The sequence below is a fragment of the Vanessa tameamea genome, chromosome 14 (genome assembly GCF_037043105.1).
Source record: "Vanessa tameamea isolate UH-Manoa-2023 chromosome 14, ilVanTame1 primary haplotype, whole genome shotgun sequence".
In the NCBI taxonomy this organism is placed as follows: Eukaryota; Metazoa; Arthropoda; class Insecta; order Lepidoptera; family Nymphalidae; genus Vanessa; species Vanessa tameamea.
Window position 1 is genome coordinate 1,782,420 of NC_087322.1, and position 16,786 is coordinate 1,799,205.

Below are 16,786 nucleotides of genomic sequence, written 5' to 3' on the forward strand. Positions count from 1 at the left end.
CCTGATACTACTTCTACATTATTGTCTACTCCGCCAACAGAGACTTTACCCCCCACTGTGACGATACCTATTGCTACGTCGGAGGTGACCAATATTCCTGTACCATCAACAATCGTCACTACTTCAACTGGTACTGAAGCAGTAACTACTCCAGTATCTTTCACTACGACTACAACTTCGATTACAAGTACTCCTTCGGTTCCTCCGACGATAACGATCTCAACTGATTCAATCGCTAGTGAATCGACGACCATCCCTGAATCAACAACAACTGTTACTGATTTACCTTCCGTAGTTCCTGATACTACTTCTACATTATTGTCTACTCAGCCAACAGAGACTTTACCCCCCACTGTGACGATACCTATTGCTACGTCGGAGGTGACCAATATTCCTGTACCATCAACAATCGTCACTACTTCAACTGGTACTGAAGCAGTAACTACTCCAGTATCTTTCACTACGACTACAACTTCGATTACAAGTACTCCTTCGGTTCCTCCGACGATAACGATCTCAACTGATTCAATCGCTAGTGAATCGACGACCATCCCTGAATCAACAACAACTGTTACTGATTTACCTTCCGTAGTTCCTGATACTACTTCTACATTATTGTCTACTCCGCCAACAGAGACTTTACCCCCCACTGTGACGATACCTATTGCTACGTCGGAGGTGACCAATATTCCTGTACCATCAACAATCGTCACTACTTCAACTGGTACTGAAGCAGTAACTACTCCAGTATCTTTCACTACGACTACAACTTCGATTACAAGTTCATCTTCATTACTTCCCACGACAGCAGATTCAACAATTTATGAAACTACTACAATCAATAATACAACTCCCACATCGACAACGACAATTACTGCCTTGCCTACCGTAATCCCTATTACTACTCAACCACCATTGTCTACTACAACCGAAACTATACCAACGACTGTAACTGCCTCTATTGGTCCTTCAGAAACAACCAGTATTCCTTTACCCATAACAACTAGTTCAACGATTACCTTTGAATCTACCACTTCACAACCACTAACAACAATATCAAGTACTAGCATGCTGACATCTACTTTAATGCCATCAACTGCAAGTGAGACGACTTTTACTTCTTTACCAACAACTACAACAATGAGTCCATCTACATCAGAACCAGTAACAATTTCAGCTTCTACAACTCTCAATTCATCTGATTTTACAAGTACGTCTCCTTTACCTTCAACAACAAGCACAATGACGTCTTATGAAACTACTTCGATTACATTAGACGCAACTACATCAACAACTGACAATATCACACGAGAAACAGCTGTTACAGACTTAACTGTTTTACCAACTCAACAACCCACAGAGTCATCAAGTTCATCTAGCTCTTTATTTTCAACAACAATTTCACCAATAACGCTTACAACGAATGAAGTACCTGTTACAACAGAAATAACAAGGGAAACTAATACAATAAGCATAGCAACAGAATCATCAACTTTAGACACAACTCAATCTTCCCAATCGTCAACAATTGAGGCTGAAACTGAAGCCCCTGAATCTGAAGAAGGTTCTAACGCCTGGGAACCAATGACAATTTTGTTAATAGGCATTCCAAGTTTTGTGATGCTTGGCATTATTATTTTCGGAATTTATTACTTATGCTATGGGAAGAAAAGAGGTGGTGTTCAATTTGTTGATAATGATGATGGTATGCCTACTTTGGTAACCGTAGAGAGACGTAGAAGTTTTGATGTTTAGAGCGGACAGTAACTATATGCAAAGAATGTAAAACATTGTTATACCAGCTTGTCTGTTATCAAAAAAAATGTAATTATCCGTTGTCAGATTTTAACAAACAGTAACAATTTTAAATGGCACTAAGCTACTTTAAAATTTTAATTGTTTTTAAGTGATACGATTGTGAAAACATTTAGTATAAATAATTATAATAATTATTATATTTTAAATTGATCGATTAAACGATAAAGATAAAAAATCGATTCTTAGAAATAAGTTCAAGACTAATTACGTTGTACGTTAAATAACACGAAAATCCTATTACATGTGACAGATTATAAATGTTTTAGGTAGGCAATAAAGATAATATACTTTTATAATTTCAGCTACATTAACATTCACTTAATGTTATCAGTTAGTGAAGTCTAGTCATTATTTAAGTAATTTAATAATAAGGATGTTTATTTCCCAAATCACTTCAGAAATAAAAACAAACTAAAGAAAAATAAGAGCTTTAATATAATGTTATAGCAAATGTAGTGCCTAGCCTGCCACCCTTAAGGCCCCAACGTATTCGACGACGTCCAGTGCGATTCGTCCTTGACACTTCCCCCCGCGTTAGTTCCTCATAATTTTAAAATATAGATCAGTGCGTCGCGGGAATTAAAAGGGAAAGGTCAACGTTGTTTGCTATCTCCACTCCTGCGCTCGTGGAGTGTAACGTTTTGTATTTTAACTTTTCCCTTCTTGTATGTTTAAATTCCGTGTTTATTAGTTATAAATAAAAGTATGTTGAATAAGTAAAGTATTTAATTGCAACAATGTATCTAATATACGAGGTATGTATTGTTAAAATTTTCGAAGGTGATTGTAATTACAGGCATTTTTGTTCCCAAGATCAGCAGAGCATTGGCAATGTAAGGGATGGTGAATTTGTCTATGGGCGATGGTGACCACTTAGCACCAACTCCCATCCACCGACCCATATTATTAAAATAATGTTAAGTAATATTAAATTGCGATTGTTATGCTGTTTGGCTCCGATCATAAAAAATCAACAATTTATAAATTATGAAATTTTCAATATCTTTAACGTATTAACAAAGAGATTTCTGAAGGGAGAGAGGATTCGTATTCGCTTTAGTTGCTTTACTTTAATGTTCCATGCACTCCACCTTACTTTTGTTTTTTAATCCGAGCTGCTTAGAAACAAAAACTTGCAAACGTCTGTTATACGTAAACAAAATAGGAGATTAATATATACGAGTACACCAAAGACTTAACCAAACATGTCTGAGGAGATTTGTAACATCCACACCGCACTCTAGTAAAACAGTTGAAGGAACAATGAAGTTCAAAATGAAGTTTCAAAGCTTCTATTATTCATTTATTGTTAGAAATATAAAATAATAATACTATAACAATTTTTACAGACAATTTATGAAATTAACATTAAAACATAACGTCACTCATGGATTTTATCATAAACGTTGAATATTTCTACTGAAAACAAATTGTATTAATTTTATTATATTCGGCAATTGCAATTGATCTAAATTAAATTAAATGTAAAACTGTTTTGTAAGAATTATAATAATTATTTAGTGCAATTTGAAATTTTAAATCATCGAATAACATAGTGGATAGATAATTTCGAATTCTAATTTAATCTGAATTCTGTTATTCAAAACGAATAATTAATTATCATTTGTTTTACTTATTTTAGTGATGTAATTTATATCACATTTTATGAAAGTTATGTTAGGGTTATTCCTGTAAAATTTATAATAAAAAAATCTTGTGAATAATTGTTTTAATAATAATCCATAATATATTTATCTTTCTTGGAAACCTTCAAGAAAAGAGCTCCTCGTTTCTTTAAAGACGTCAAAGCAAATGCCCTGGTGACTCTTTAGCGGTTTGCCATCTACGCCATTAAAAAAAATACAAATTTCATATAATAATTATCTAATTGCTTTTTTCAAGTTTACAAATTTAAATGTAGATTTTATCCTGCATTATTCATATTGTTTATATTATTGTAATCGAATACCATTACTTTACTTTACTTGGTGGTAGGGCTTTGTGCGAGCCCGTCTGGTTAGGTACCACCCACTCATCTTATATTCTACCGCCAAACATCATTCAGTATTGTTGTGTTCCGGTTTGGAGGGTGAGTGAGCCAATGTAACTACAGGCACAAGGGACATAAAATCTTAGTTCCCAAGATTGGTGGCGCAATGGTGATGTAAAGATTGGTTAATATTTCTTACAGCGTCAATGTCTATGGGCGGTGGTGTACACTTACCATCAGGTGGCCCATTTGCTCGTCCGCCAAACGATATCATAAAAAAAAACCATTAAATTAGTAAAAATAGAGCTTAGTTTGTGGCTTATTTTTCTATTTCTAAGGTAACACTTATTTTATCATCCGTTATCAATACACGTGTGATACATACGTCACAAAACTACCGGTCAGGTGTGAGACGGATTCATATAAAGAGGTTTTCTACTACAAAAAGAAAAAATATATATATTTAAATGTTAAAAATAAATAACATTAATATTAAATAAGAGGGTACTTCGACTTTTCTGTTCATTATTGGGAATCACATGATTTGTAAGAAAGGCTCAAATTAAGAATATTTTAATTTTGAATATCATATAATTTTATTGTAATTAACTATTTGAATGTCTTAGATTTTTATGTATAGATACTTAATACACACGTCAGGATATCTTAAGATAATATATATCATTTCTATTTCTTTGTTACTCTATTATATTTTAAGGTTATAAGACATTAAAAGATTATATGAAGCACAAATATTTATTTAATATAATGTAATGTAATAATTAATATTTACATTAACACCAATTACCTTAATACTAACTTTGTACCTTGATAATTGCAAAAAAAATCATATATCATCAATAATTTAATAAGCAATAACAATTATACTTTATCACAAAATGATATATGTACGTACGTACCTTAAACGTGTACACCTTGCAGCTCCAAGAAAAAGTATTCTGTACGGAGGTTCCATCATTTATATAAGCCTAACTACAAATCATATACATTACATTCCATTAACAGCCTGTAAATTTCCCACTGGGCTAAGGCCTCCTCTCCCTTTGAGGAGAAGGTTTGGAACATATTCCACCACGCTGATCCAATGCGGGTTGCACATGCAGGTTTCCTCACGATGTTTTCCTTCACCTCGCCGAGCACGAGATGAATTATAAACACAAATTAAGCACATGAAAATTCAGTCGTTCCCGAAATCATCGATTAAGATGCACGCGTTCTGACCACTGGGCCATCTCGGCTCAAATGTAAATTAAAGATAGATAATTTCTTATTGATAATAGGAGATAACGATCAATCTGTAATCTTAGATGTAATCTTAGATCATCTGGTTATCATGTCATCATGACATACATATCATTAAGATCTCATCATAAAAATCTACTCTAATTATTTTTTTTTTCAAAACTCACCGAAAGAAGTATGCAACTTAAGAACGTAAGAACTTAAAATAAATATACAAATTCTTAATAAACTCTATACAGTGTATGTAATGTGTGCGTAATGTTACTGCTACAATTACTTATGAAAATGGTATGAATCTATCAATTCCCAATAGACAGTTTTAAGCCGTCTTCTTTTCAAAATATAAACTTGTCCAAAATTGTCCCAAAATTTTGAATTGTATGTCGGATATATTGATTAAATGATATCATTGACTATATTTGGATTATTAATATTAATAAATACGTGTATTTTACATGCTATTGAGTCGTTTATCTTTATAAATTTGCACATCATATCGACGGTTCTACAAAAATATGTGGCGTGTGTCTAAGTAGGTAGGTTGTATTTAGATGGTTATAAGCATTTTTTTTTTCGTTGTTTCTTCGCCCTTTCATGGTTAGCGATGCGGGCAGACAATAGCTAGGTAACTTAAAATAGTGAGTTTGTTTCACATTTAAGTATAGCTAATACTTAAATGTGAAACAAACTCGACCAGTCATCATGAAATTTTGCACACCAATTATCAAGGGTACGAAAGCAGACGGAGTATTCCGTTGATCCTCCATTTTATAACCATTTACGGATGATTCCGCAACGATTGTCAGTCTCATACCGATACGTTTTGTAGTTATCACGTGATTGACACACTAAGAAAAGAAGTCATGATACATAATAGTTAGGAGATAACTACGTACTTATGACTTGTATACATTCTATTCACACCGAAAAAATAAAAGCCGGAACCCGTTGCTAGAATATTCTAAAGAAAACAAATTTTGTACAGTTATTGAATTTAATTTCGCAGTAATATCAATTAAAGAGAAACATTATTTGTGAAAACATAACAACATTCAACTGATAATCACTAATTGTTTAATAATTGGAAAATCAAGTAAAACATTTCGTTATCATATACACAGATTCAACCACGATAATGTAGTGCACCCTAACGATATAAATCTCACATCAATGTTATAAAAATTTAGTATAAAATGCTACATTGGGATGTGTCGCTTAAATTTATTTAACACTATATAAGCATTGTTATTTGTTATTACTTCTCTGTCTAAACGTACTCTGTGATAACTGTGTGGTGTTCAACTTTGAAGGCGATTCTTTCGATGATTTCACAAATGATTTCGGGGTATGCATTGGCAGGTCCATGTGGGATCTCAGACGATATGACGATTTGCAAATGGATGCCCCTCATGAGAATAGTACATTTTACATAGCACCGAAATCAGAATTGAGCTGTATGTCCTCATTGACATTCCCCATCACAGGCGGGGGAACACTGGACATCAATTTGTATATGGAACCGACACAAGACTCCGATCAGATCACCTTCCTAGTGTTTCAATCTGAGCCATTTGGAGTTATTACAAGTTACGTCTTGTCCGCTTTGGACTCCAGCTTGACAAGAGGCTGGCAAATTGTAAAGTTTTCTATCAGCGGATCAAGCGTTTTTAATGGCTTTGTAAGTTTAAATATATGAAATTAGAAATAAAAATATAATACAAAAGTTTTGGTAGGCGTTTTACACGAAAACCAATACATTTCCTTCAATAAAAAAAATGTAAGAAAAGTTATTTGTTCAGTTACATAGATATTTATCTGCCATTGACACTGCAATTCATTATATATATTACTATTTTTCTTTTAAGACTACTCGATGTCGAGTGGTCACCGTTGCCAACAAATACATTCTCACTGTAAGAAACTTTAGCTATCCCTTCCACATGCCATACGTCATTTTGTGCCACCAACCAAAGCCTCTAATTCATTGTGGTCATTATGCCTGTAATTACAGCGGCTCTCACAAACCAAATAGCAACAATATGAGATAGTGCTGTTGGACAGTATAAAATCAATTAATTATCGACGATCAAGCCCTTTCCGATCTGCTTGATCCTTTGGCTTTGCGTAGAGATGTTGGATCGCTCTGCAACTTTCCATAGAATTTTTCACGGGGAATGTTCCGAGAAGAACGGCTACTGAATTTAACCTTCGGACATCTCGTCAAAATTCCAAATATCATCCGCACCACCTATATATACGAAAATCCACAACAGCGCGATTTTTAAGACATTTTCTGCCTCGCACAACCACTATGTTGAACCAGCTTTCGCCGGCAGTTTTTCCGAACCGATACGACTTGGGAACCTTCAATAAAAGAGCGTACTCCTTCCTGAAAGGCCGGCAACGCACCTACAAGCCTCCCGGTGTTGTTAAATTGGTAAGTTAAAGACAATATATCCTGGAAGTCAATAAGTATTAGCTCCACGCTTATTTATCATGTACATATACAACTCTAATGAGTGGCCTGCGCAAATAAGCTTATATAAAAACCTAGATCAGACAATTATAATGGCTATTTCATTTTATATAATTTTTACATAATAAGTAGTTTTAGTTGGAATTAAATTTAAAACAAAGCTGAATTACTATTATTTCTATTGGCTTTTGTTAATGTAGTAAATTATATTTATTGGCCCCTAATAAATGATACACCGGTCACTCCTAAATTATCTCAATACAAATAAATAAAATACTCGTCCAAACACTCTGTGCAATCTCGTCTAAATAGGTACCTTTTATTACATAATCTACGACCAAATTTTATATCAAATAATTGAAGTCGACTTATCAATTTATATACTGCACGCAAATAACTGACAGCGACAAATTTTTTTTTTTTCTTTCTATTAATTTAACATTATATCTATGTTTCTTTTTAATTGAACTAAATATATATTAATACATCCAAGATAAAAATAGCTTTAAGATAATTTTTATGGTAGTGGTATTTATACTGAGATTTTACTTAAATAAATGTATCTCTAAAAATGAAAAGCTGATGACGATACCTAGCAAACTGTTCAGGAAATACTCCACCCTACTTGGTAATATTGTTTTGTGCAAGCCCCGTCTGGGTATGTACCATCCACCCATCATATATTCTACCGCCATCAGCACTACTTAGAATTGTAATGCTTTAGTTTAACGGGTGAATGAGCCAGTGCAACTACAGGCACAAGGGAAATAGCATCTTTGTCCCAAAGTTCGTGGCGTCTCGACGATGTATGGAAGGTTTGCCGACAGCCAGCCGATTTATTTAAAAAATAAAACACATTTTTTAGTTTTAGATACTTTGTCATACTTATGAGATAAGTTTTTAATTTTCAGGTTACTCTTATGGACGTTGCATCTGAATCTTCAGTTATACTAATAGATTCAATCCGATTTATTGCACCGTCACACAGTGAAGAGTTATGTCAAATATACGAAGAAGATTATACAACAGATGGTGGGTATAAAACGACCCTTGCAGAAACTACTCCTGACAATTATCCAAATGACTTATCGACAAGTAGTCTCAAAACAACTACCGACATAACCTCAACAAACAGTCTGGAAACGACGAAAGTGACGATCTCGACAAGTGGTCCAGACACAATTACTGAAACAAGCTCAAAAACCACTCTCAATACGACTACGGAAAACTTCCCACATTTGACCTCGACAAGTAATCCAGACACAAGTACTGAAACAACTACAACAACCAGTCTGTAAACGACTACAGATAATGATCTAGAAACAAGTTCCACGACTAGTAAGTGCAATCTCGATAAAACTGACGTACGTGTTAATGTGAATATTAAAATAAAATAATGTTTCATACTGTGATTTGTATTTATTAATGCAATATAAATTGTAATAATTGAGGAGACTCTTTATTTAGTTTGATCCCTATCTGAAAAAAACTATTCCACCAATGTACTCACATAAAACTTACACCAGAAAATGTAGCGCGTTTTGAAGAAGGTCTAAGTATATATTAAATTTCTAGAGATTGACGACCTCCGTGGTCGATTCCTGGCCGACTCAATGTAGAAAAAGTTCAATAAGAAAGTGTATGTGGTACCGTCGTTACTTCTGATTTTCCATAACACAAGTGCTTTAGCTACTTACATTGGGATCAGATTAATGTATGTGATGATGTACAATATTTATTTATTTATTTTATATTAATGCCTGCTAATAAAAATATGCAGGCACACAATAAAACATACAAATTAAAACTAGATACATCAAAAACACGGGCACAATGGGGGGTACAAATATAAACAATAAAAAAAAATACATTATTGTGATGTAAGTAACTGCGCTTCGTAGTTCCTTTTTTAAATTTAGACTATTGATGAGGCAAGTGCAAATTACTTGTTCTTGTATTAATGTCACTGTATGTCAGAGTACTACATACTCAAATCAAGTACATTTAAATAATCACAATTTAAATTTGTAGTAAAATTAAAATTGTAAAATAATATCTTATGTGAAGATGTCTTTTTGCAATGACTACACTTAATTGGCGACTTAGCAAGCAACATCTTTATGTAGTTTCATGTCATTCTGTCCTGTATTACAAATATATATACCATAGGTACATTACCCACTATCTCATTTGGCAGAAAGTAAGTATTATATTTTGTACGCATTTTCATCTTACGAGTATTTTTCGTTCCACGTTCAACAAGCCCTTTAATTTTATATACTATTGATGTACATTAGGGCGTCCCTTATATGACAAAAAAAAATCGAAATGTATAACCCTCTATTTTTTTATAAATGCTAAAACATACTCAAACATGTAATTTCATCTTTTTAATATGAACGCAACCCGTACCGACTAAGGTACAAAGCTTATAAAAGTCGTTGATTTTCCTGATAATTTTGTCTGCTATAAAACTAACATAAATACAGTAAATGAAGTGAAATAGAATTTAAATAAAAATAAGATAAACATTATTTTTAACTTAAAAACATAAAATAATAATAATCAGCCAGGGTAAGTGATCTTTAATGTATTTTTTTCCAGTCTGCATACAAACTTATATGTTCCTGGACACAGTACAACAAGAATTGTTTTTACTGTTTTTGATATTTATTTAAGTGTTCCTGCACATTCTACCCCTACGGTGATATAAGAGTTGAAAGTTTGTATAGAAGTCCGTCATTATTAGGATAGAAACATGAAACTTTATTTTTGGGATACTGATTAAAAATGATTATATACGTATTTAAGTCTTTCTAGATATTTTACGTCTAAGGGGAGAAATAGGGTTAACATTCCGTATACAGGATAGCCTGGAAGTCCGTCATTTTTTAAGTTAGAAGCATGAAACTTTATTTTTGTGCCACTGATTAAAAATGATTTGATACGTATCTAAGCGTTTCTGGATATTTTACGCCAAAGGGGAGAAAAAGAGTTTGATATTTCGTATATAGGATAGTTTGGAAGACAGTCATTTTTTAAAGTTAGAAGCATAAAACTTTATTTTTGAGCTACTGATTAAAAATGATATAATAATATTTTTAATCAGTAGCTCAAAAATAAAGTATCAAGAAACGCTTAAATAAGTATCTACTTATTTAAGCGTTTCTTGATATTTTAGGCCTAAAGGGAAAAATAGGTGTTAACATTTCGTATTCAGGTTAATCTGGAAGTCTGTCATTTTGAAGTTAGAAGCTCGAAATTTTATTTTTGGGCTACCGATTAAAAATGAGTTGATTCGCATTTAAGCGTTTCTGGATATTGTACCCTAAGGGCTGAAATACACACCAATGTGGTATACAAAGAGGTATTACATTAATGTAATATTTTAAGTTAATTAGTAAATATATTCATATTCTACGCGGGCAAAGCCGCGGGTAACAGCTAGTATTTAATAATCCAAAGTCAACCTACAAAGGTAGGATTAGCTTATTAACCTATTTCTACATTTCCCGTATTTCGTCAGAGAAGTTTTTGTTCGGAAGGTTGAGAGTAAATATAATAAATTCAATGTAAGAACCCTTTTTAAAAACAAGCTTTTATTTAAATGATCTGAAAAGAAAAAAAAAATAACTTTTACTTTTAACTTAAATAATGTCATTTCACATTATATATAGCCCCGCCGCGGCCATATTTAACTAAGAGTGACGTCATAACATTTTTCGAGGTATTCTTAGCAAACTCTTTTATTATTTTGTTACCCATATTGTAGGAGAGCATTAAAAATAATTAGTCTGCCATCTTATGTGGGCCGCCATGTTGGATTAAATATGACGTCACACAGTTGACCATTCATTGTTATCCAAACTGAAAGTGTATACAAAATTTCAGCTCAATCGGTTAAAGATATCTGCTTCTAAATTGAGTTGCAAGATTTCACCGGTACATACTCACATTGCAAGTTAAATAAAAGCTTGTAAAATATTCTGACACAGAGAGACAGACAGATATGAAAGTTATCTTATAAGTGTTCGTTATTTTCAATATGTGTAGTCAAAGCAAAACTTCAGTGCCGCTGATTTACAATGATGATGATGATCTCAAAATACTTTTTGACATGTAAACTTGTCATGGTTCAATTTTTGAACCGCTGCAATTACTTGTGAAAAACAAATCTACCAATACCAGTTGACAATTATAGGCCGTCTTCTTTTCTGTAATCTCTTTTCAAAATATAAATTAAATTGCCAAAAAATCTAAAATTATATGTCAGATCTATTGATTAAATGATTGATATCGTCTTTGGATGACAATTACGCTACATAATACTTAAATTTTTACATGCCCTTGGGTCATAACATTTTGATAAGTTTGCACATCATTCATATAAACGTTTCTACAAAAAATATTTTATAAAATAATGTTATCAATTAAAATTTTCTAAAACATTCTTGTTTTGTTAATTATTTTTGTTGATGTGGTACATTTCCACGAAGTATTAACCATTTTTCCAGTTGATATATACATAATAAAAAACAACTACGAGCTTTTAAATTGTATACGGTCTATTAACACCGACCATAAACTCAAACCAATAAAAGCAGGAACCCGTCGCTGGAATATTCAAGAGAAAACGAATTATATGCACTTATTGAATTTAAATTCGCAGTAATACCAATTAAAAAGGAACATTATTTGTGAAATGATAACAACATTCAATTGATAATCACTAATTGTTTAATAATTGTAAAATCAAATAAAACATTTCTTTATCTTATTCAACGATTTAACCACGATAGTACAGTGCTCACTAACAATATAAATCTCACACCAATGTTAATAAATTTAGTATACATTCGGATGTATCGATGTAATTTATTAACCATGTATAAACATTGCTTTTTGTTATTACTTCTTTGTCTAAACGTACTCTGTGATAACTGTGTGGTGTTCAACTTTGAAGAGAATTCATTTGATACTTTCACAAATGGCTCCCAGCTATGCCGTAATCTACCCATGTGGGACTTAAGACGATATTACGATTTGCCCATGAACGCTCCTCATGAGAATAGCACATTTTACATAGCACCGGAATCAACAATGAGCTGTATGTCCTCATTGATTTTCCCCATCACAGCTAAAGGGACAGTGGATATCAATTTGTATATAGATCTGATCACACATTTAGATCAAATTGTTATCCTAGTATTACAATCTATGCCCAACGAACTTGATCCAGTTGTTGCGAGTGTCGTCTTGTACGCTGCGGACCCCAACTTGGCAAGAGGCTGGCAAACTGTAAAGGTCACTTTACTTGGATCAGGCGTTTATAATGGCTATGTAAGTTAATAATCTAATTAAATTATAAATAGATTTAGTTGATATTTAATTTAAAACAAAGCTGAATTACTATTATTCAATTTGCTATTTACTTTTGTTAATTTAGTATTTTAGTTAATTTTGAATGAGCCAGTTTGACTACAGTCCCAAGGAACATAGTATTTTAGTCTCAAAGATTAGTGCCGTTTTGACAAGGTATGGAAGGGTTACCGACCGCCTAGCGATTTATAAAAAAACAACAACATATTTTTTTAGTTTTAGATTTTAGGCTTCATACTTATGAGACATAATGGCAATCAATGCTGGGGTACCTCAGGGATCTGTTCTCTCTGCGACCTTGTTTCTGTTGCACATAAACGATCTTTTAAAACCCGGTATTATTAGCTACGCCGATGACAGCACCGTAATTGAGAGGTACGTGTCCAACTCTCGAGCTAGTCCTGAGGAAATGCGGAAAAGGAGTCCATGATTGAACGGGTGAATGAGACATTGCAGTGGGTGTCCGATTGGGGTGACGCCAATCTTGTCCAGTTCAACCCTTCCAAAACACAGGCGTGTCTTTTCTCCGCGAAAAAGAGTAGCTTCGATTTAACACCCACTTTCGAAAGTGTATCCTTACCGATTACTAATCATCTAGGGCTTCTAGGTATTACCATCACCTCTAGCCTCAACTTTGGCCAACAAATTGAGTCTATGGCACAAGCGGCGTCCAAGAAATTATCAATTCTTTCAAAGGTTCGGCGGTACTTCAGCTCTGAACAGCTGCTTAATCTTTACTCTGCCCAAGTTCGATCCTGCATGGAGTACTGCAGTCATCTCTTGGACGGTGCAGCCAAATATCATCTGGAAGTTTTGGATTCTATTGACCGAAGAGCCCGTAGGTTAATTAACAACGAAAAACCCTGAAATAGCAGACTACACACCCTTGAGCATCGTCGTCGAGTTGCCAGCTTATCGGTTTTTTATAGGATACACTTCGGAGAGTGATCGAAGGCTCTTTTCGAACTGATGGAGCCATTTCCATTCCTTTATCGGACTACTACGCGCAGGCAAAAGTTTCATCCATACGTTGTTGACATACCCAAAATTCGAACTAAACGGTTTGACAGCTCATTTTTGGTGAGATTCACCAAAATTTGGAACGACCTGCCTGGGTCTATTTTTCCTGATGAGTTGAACTCTGGAGCCTTTAAGAGTAGAATGAACAGGTTTCTTTTGGGTGTGCTTTCTTTTGGGCGTGTACCACCTTCGTCTTCATCTACACTTTCCATCAGGTGAGATGGAAGACAAACGCCTATTCCATTACAACTATAAAAAAAACATGTTTTTAATTTTCAGGTTACTCTTATGGGCGTTGCATCTGAATCTGCAGTTATACTAATAGATTCAATCCGATTTATTGCACCGTCACACAGTGAAGAGTTATGTCAAATATACGAAGAAGATTATACAACAGATGGTGGGTATAAAACGACCCTTGCAGAAACTACTCCTGACAATTATCCAAATGACTTATCGACAAGTATTCTCAAAACAACTACCGACATAACCTCAACAAACAGTCTGGAAACGACGAAAGTGACGACCTCGACAAGTGGTCCAGACACAACTACTGTAACAAGCTCAAAAACCACTCTCGATACGACTACAGAAAACTTCCCACATTCGACCTCGACAAGTAATCCAGACACAAGTACTGAAACAACTACAACAACCAGTCTGGAAACGACTACAGATAATGATCAAGAAGCATGTTCCATTACTAGTAAATGCAATCTGCGTAAAACTGACGTACGTGTTAATGTGAATATTAATATAAAATAATGTAAAAAAACTACTCAACCAATGTACTTACATAAAACTTACACCAGAAAATGTAGCGCGTTTTGGAGAAGAAAATATGAGACCTTGATTCCTTTATACGATTAAACTCGATGTTGGCGCTATTAATTAATTATTATATTAATGATAATATATCTTGTTTTTCTACATTTACTAATAGTAACTAACTTTTCGCCTCAACTTTTCATGAGATGTTTATACACGTGGGATGTTTTATATTATTTTTTGTATCAACGTACATTTTACCTATATCCTATTTTTTTTTATTGGAAATGATAAAGAACTATATATAAAAAAATATTCATAATACCTAAAAACTTATACGAAATGATGCAGCGCGTTTCGGAGAAGGTTTTATTACATGGAATAAAAAAAAATGAAAAAGTTGTTACCCCAGAACTTGGTTATTTATTAGCCAATGTAGAAAAAATCTTGGTTTTCTTTGGAACCGTAAGTAAATATTTTGAGTTACTTTTTATTCTTCTTTAATTTTATATCTCTTTATTTTATTATATGGATTAAAAACTATCTTAGATCCTCGGCAACATGATCGAAAAAGCAATACAGCATAAAAAATAACGGATGTATTACTCTAAACAGAAATCGCTAAGTTGGTATTAAACTTTGCATTATGTATGAGTTTTTAGGATATTGAATCGCAAAATCATTTTGATACTGTACAAGAAACAAAAACTACCGAATGCCCGCACACCGAGGAACTCTTAAATTATGACAACAAAAAACAAAAGACTGTGCCTCGTGGCACGGTATGGTTCGAGTCGAGACGCAATGCATTTGAGTAGACTGACGACCTCATTGATAAGCGTACTCGCCTTGACACCACATCTCACCTCACCTTGACAAAACAGACACATTCACTTACTGATCACAACACTAGTAATTTAAATGATAAGCTTTTTTTTATCACCAAAATTCTAGCAATCCTGAATACATATTACTTAACGAGCTATTCGGGATTTAACATTTATATTTTGATATTCCATAATTTATCGTTGAGCTTCTTTAGGAACCGGTGGTAATTTTAGTTGTAAAATGAAAAAGCGTAATGCTTTTATATTGGATAAAGATATTTGAATTTCAATTTTAAATCCGGACCAAACTTAGATTTTAACGCAGATGACTACTCTCATATTTAACATTTAAATAGAAATTTGATAAATTGTTATATATCATTCATAATAGTACCTACTGATAAATCTCTGCCGAATTTCACTTTTTGTAACACAAGTGAGTTTAAAATTTAAAATGACAGATTTAACACAGAATATCAAATTAAAATTAAGATAAAGCAGAGGTGACTTTAATTTGAAAATAGAGGCTATCTATACGACATTTTTCGACTGTAACCTTGGTGTTAATGTGCTGTATAGCTTACTGTCCGAGTATAGTTTTTTTGAGACACCTGCACAGCTATTATTTACACCAATGATATGTATGGATCGAACAGAGCAAGAAAACATTGAGTAGTTGGGATTCGACTTTAATCTGATTTTGTTAACAATAAGCTTCATCGATGGCTACACGAATTGAAAACGACCATAAAATCGAATTAATATTAAACCAAATCCGATTTAGGAGCATGCTTTAATTGTAAGTGAAGAATTTATTTATTTCTATTTTGTCAAAGTGGAAAATGAAGAAAACTGAAGTCACATGCCGCAACTTAAGATCAGAACAAAATTACATTAAAGCTTGTCGAATTAGTTTAATTCGCACAATTAAGGGATACTAAAGCAGATTACCAAAAATTAAAAGTAATTGGAAATGATCATTTAAAAAAAAAACATAACTTTAACTTCATAGACTGTTTATTGAAAGTGCAGTAATTAAGAAACACATACAACAACAGAATAATTTACTAATGTAATAATTGTTTAATTGTAAAATCGAATAAAAAATTCTTTATTACATTTTACAGATTCTGTAACGGTATCTTATCCGAGATAATGTAATTAATACTAATCACATGTGTAAAGTATTAAAAAATGATAATATATCGATTTAGTATTAATCGCTGCAAGTTTTTAGTATTGCTC

At 33.2% G+C, this 16,786-nt stretch overlaps 1 protein-coding gene across 1 annotated transcript; it reads left to right on the forward strand.

Moving 5' to 3' along the window:
• Positions 1 to 693: 693 nt before the first annotated feature.
• Positions 694 to 1,755, forward strand: LOC113398753 (mucin-2-like; the record flags this gene model as incomplete). Its single annotated transcript, XM_026637639.2, has 1 exon — positions 694 to 1,755. A coding segment is annotated over one exon (1,062 nt), but the record flags the coding sequence as incomplete, so codon positions are not given.
• Positions 1,756 to 16,786: the final 15,031 nt, after the last annotated feature.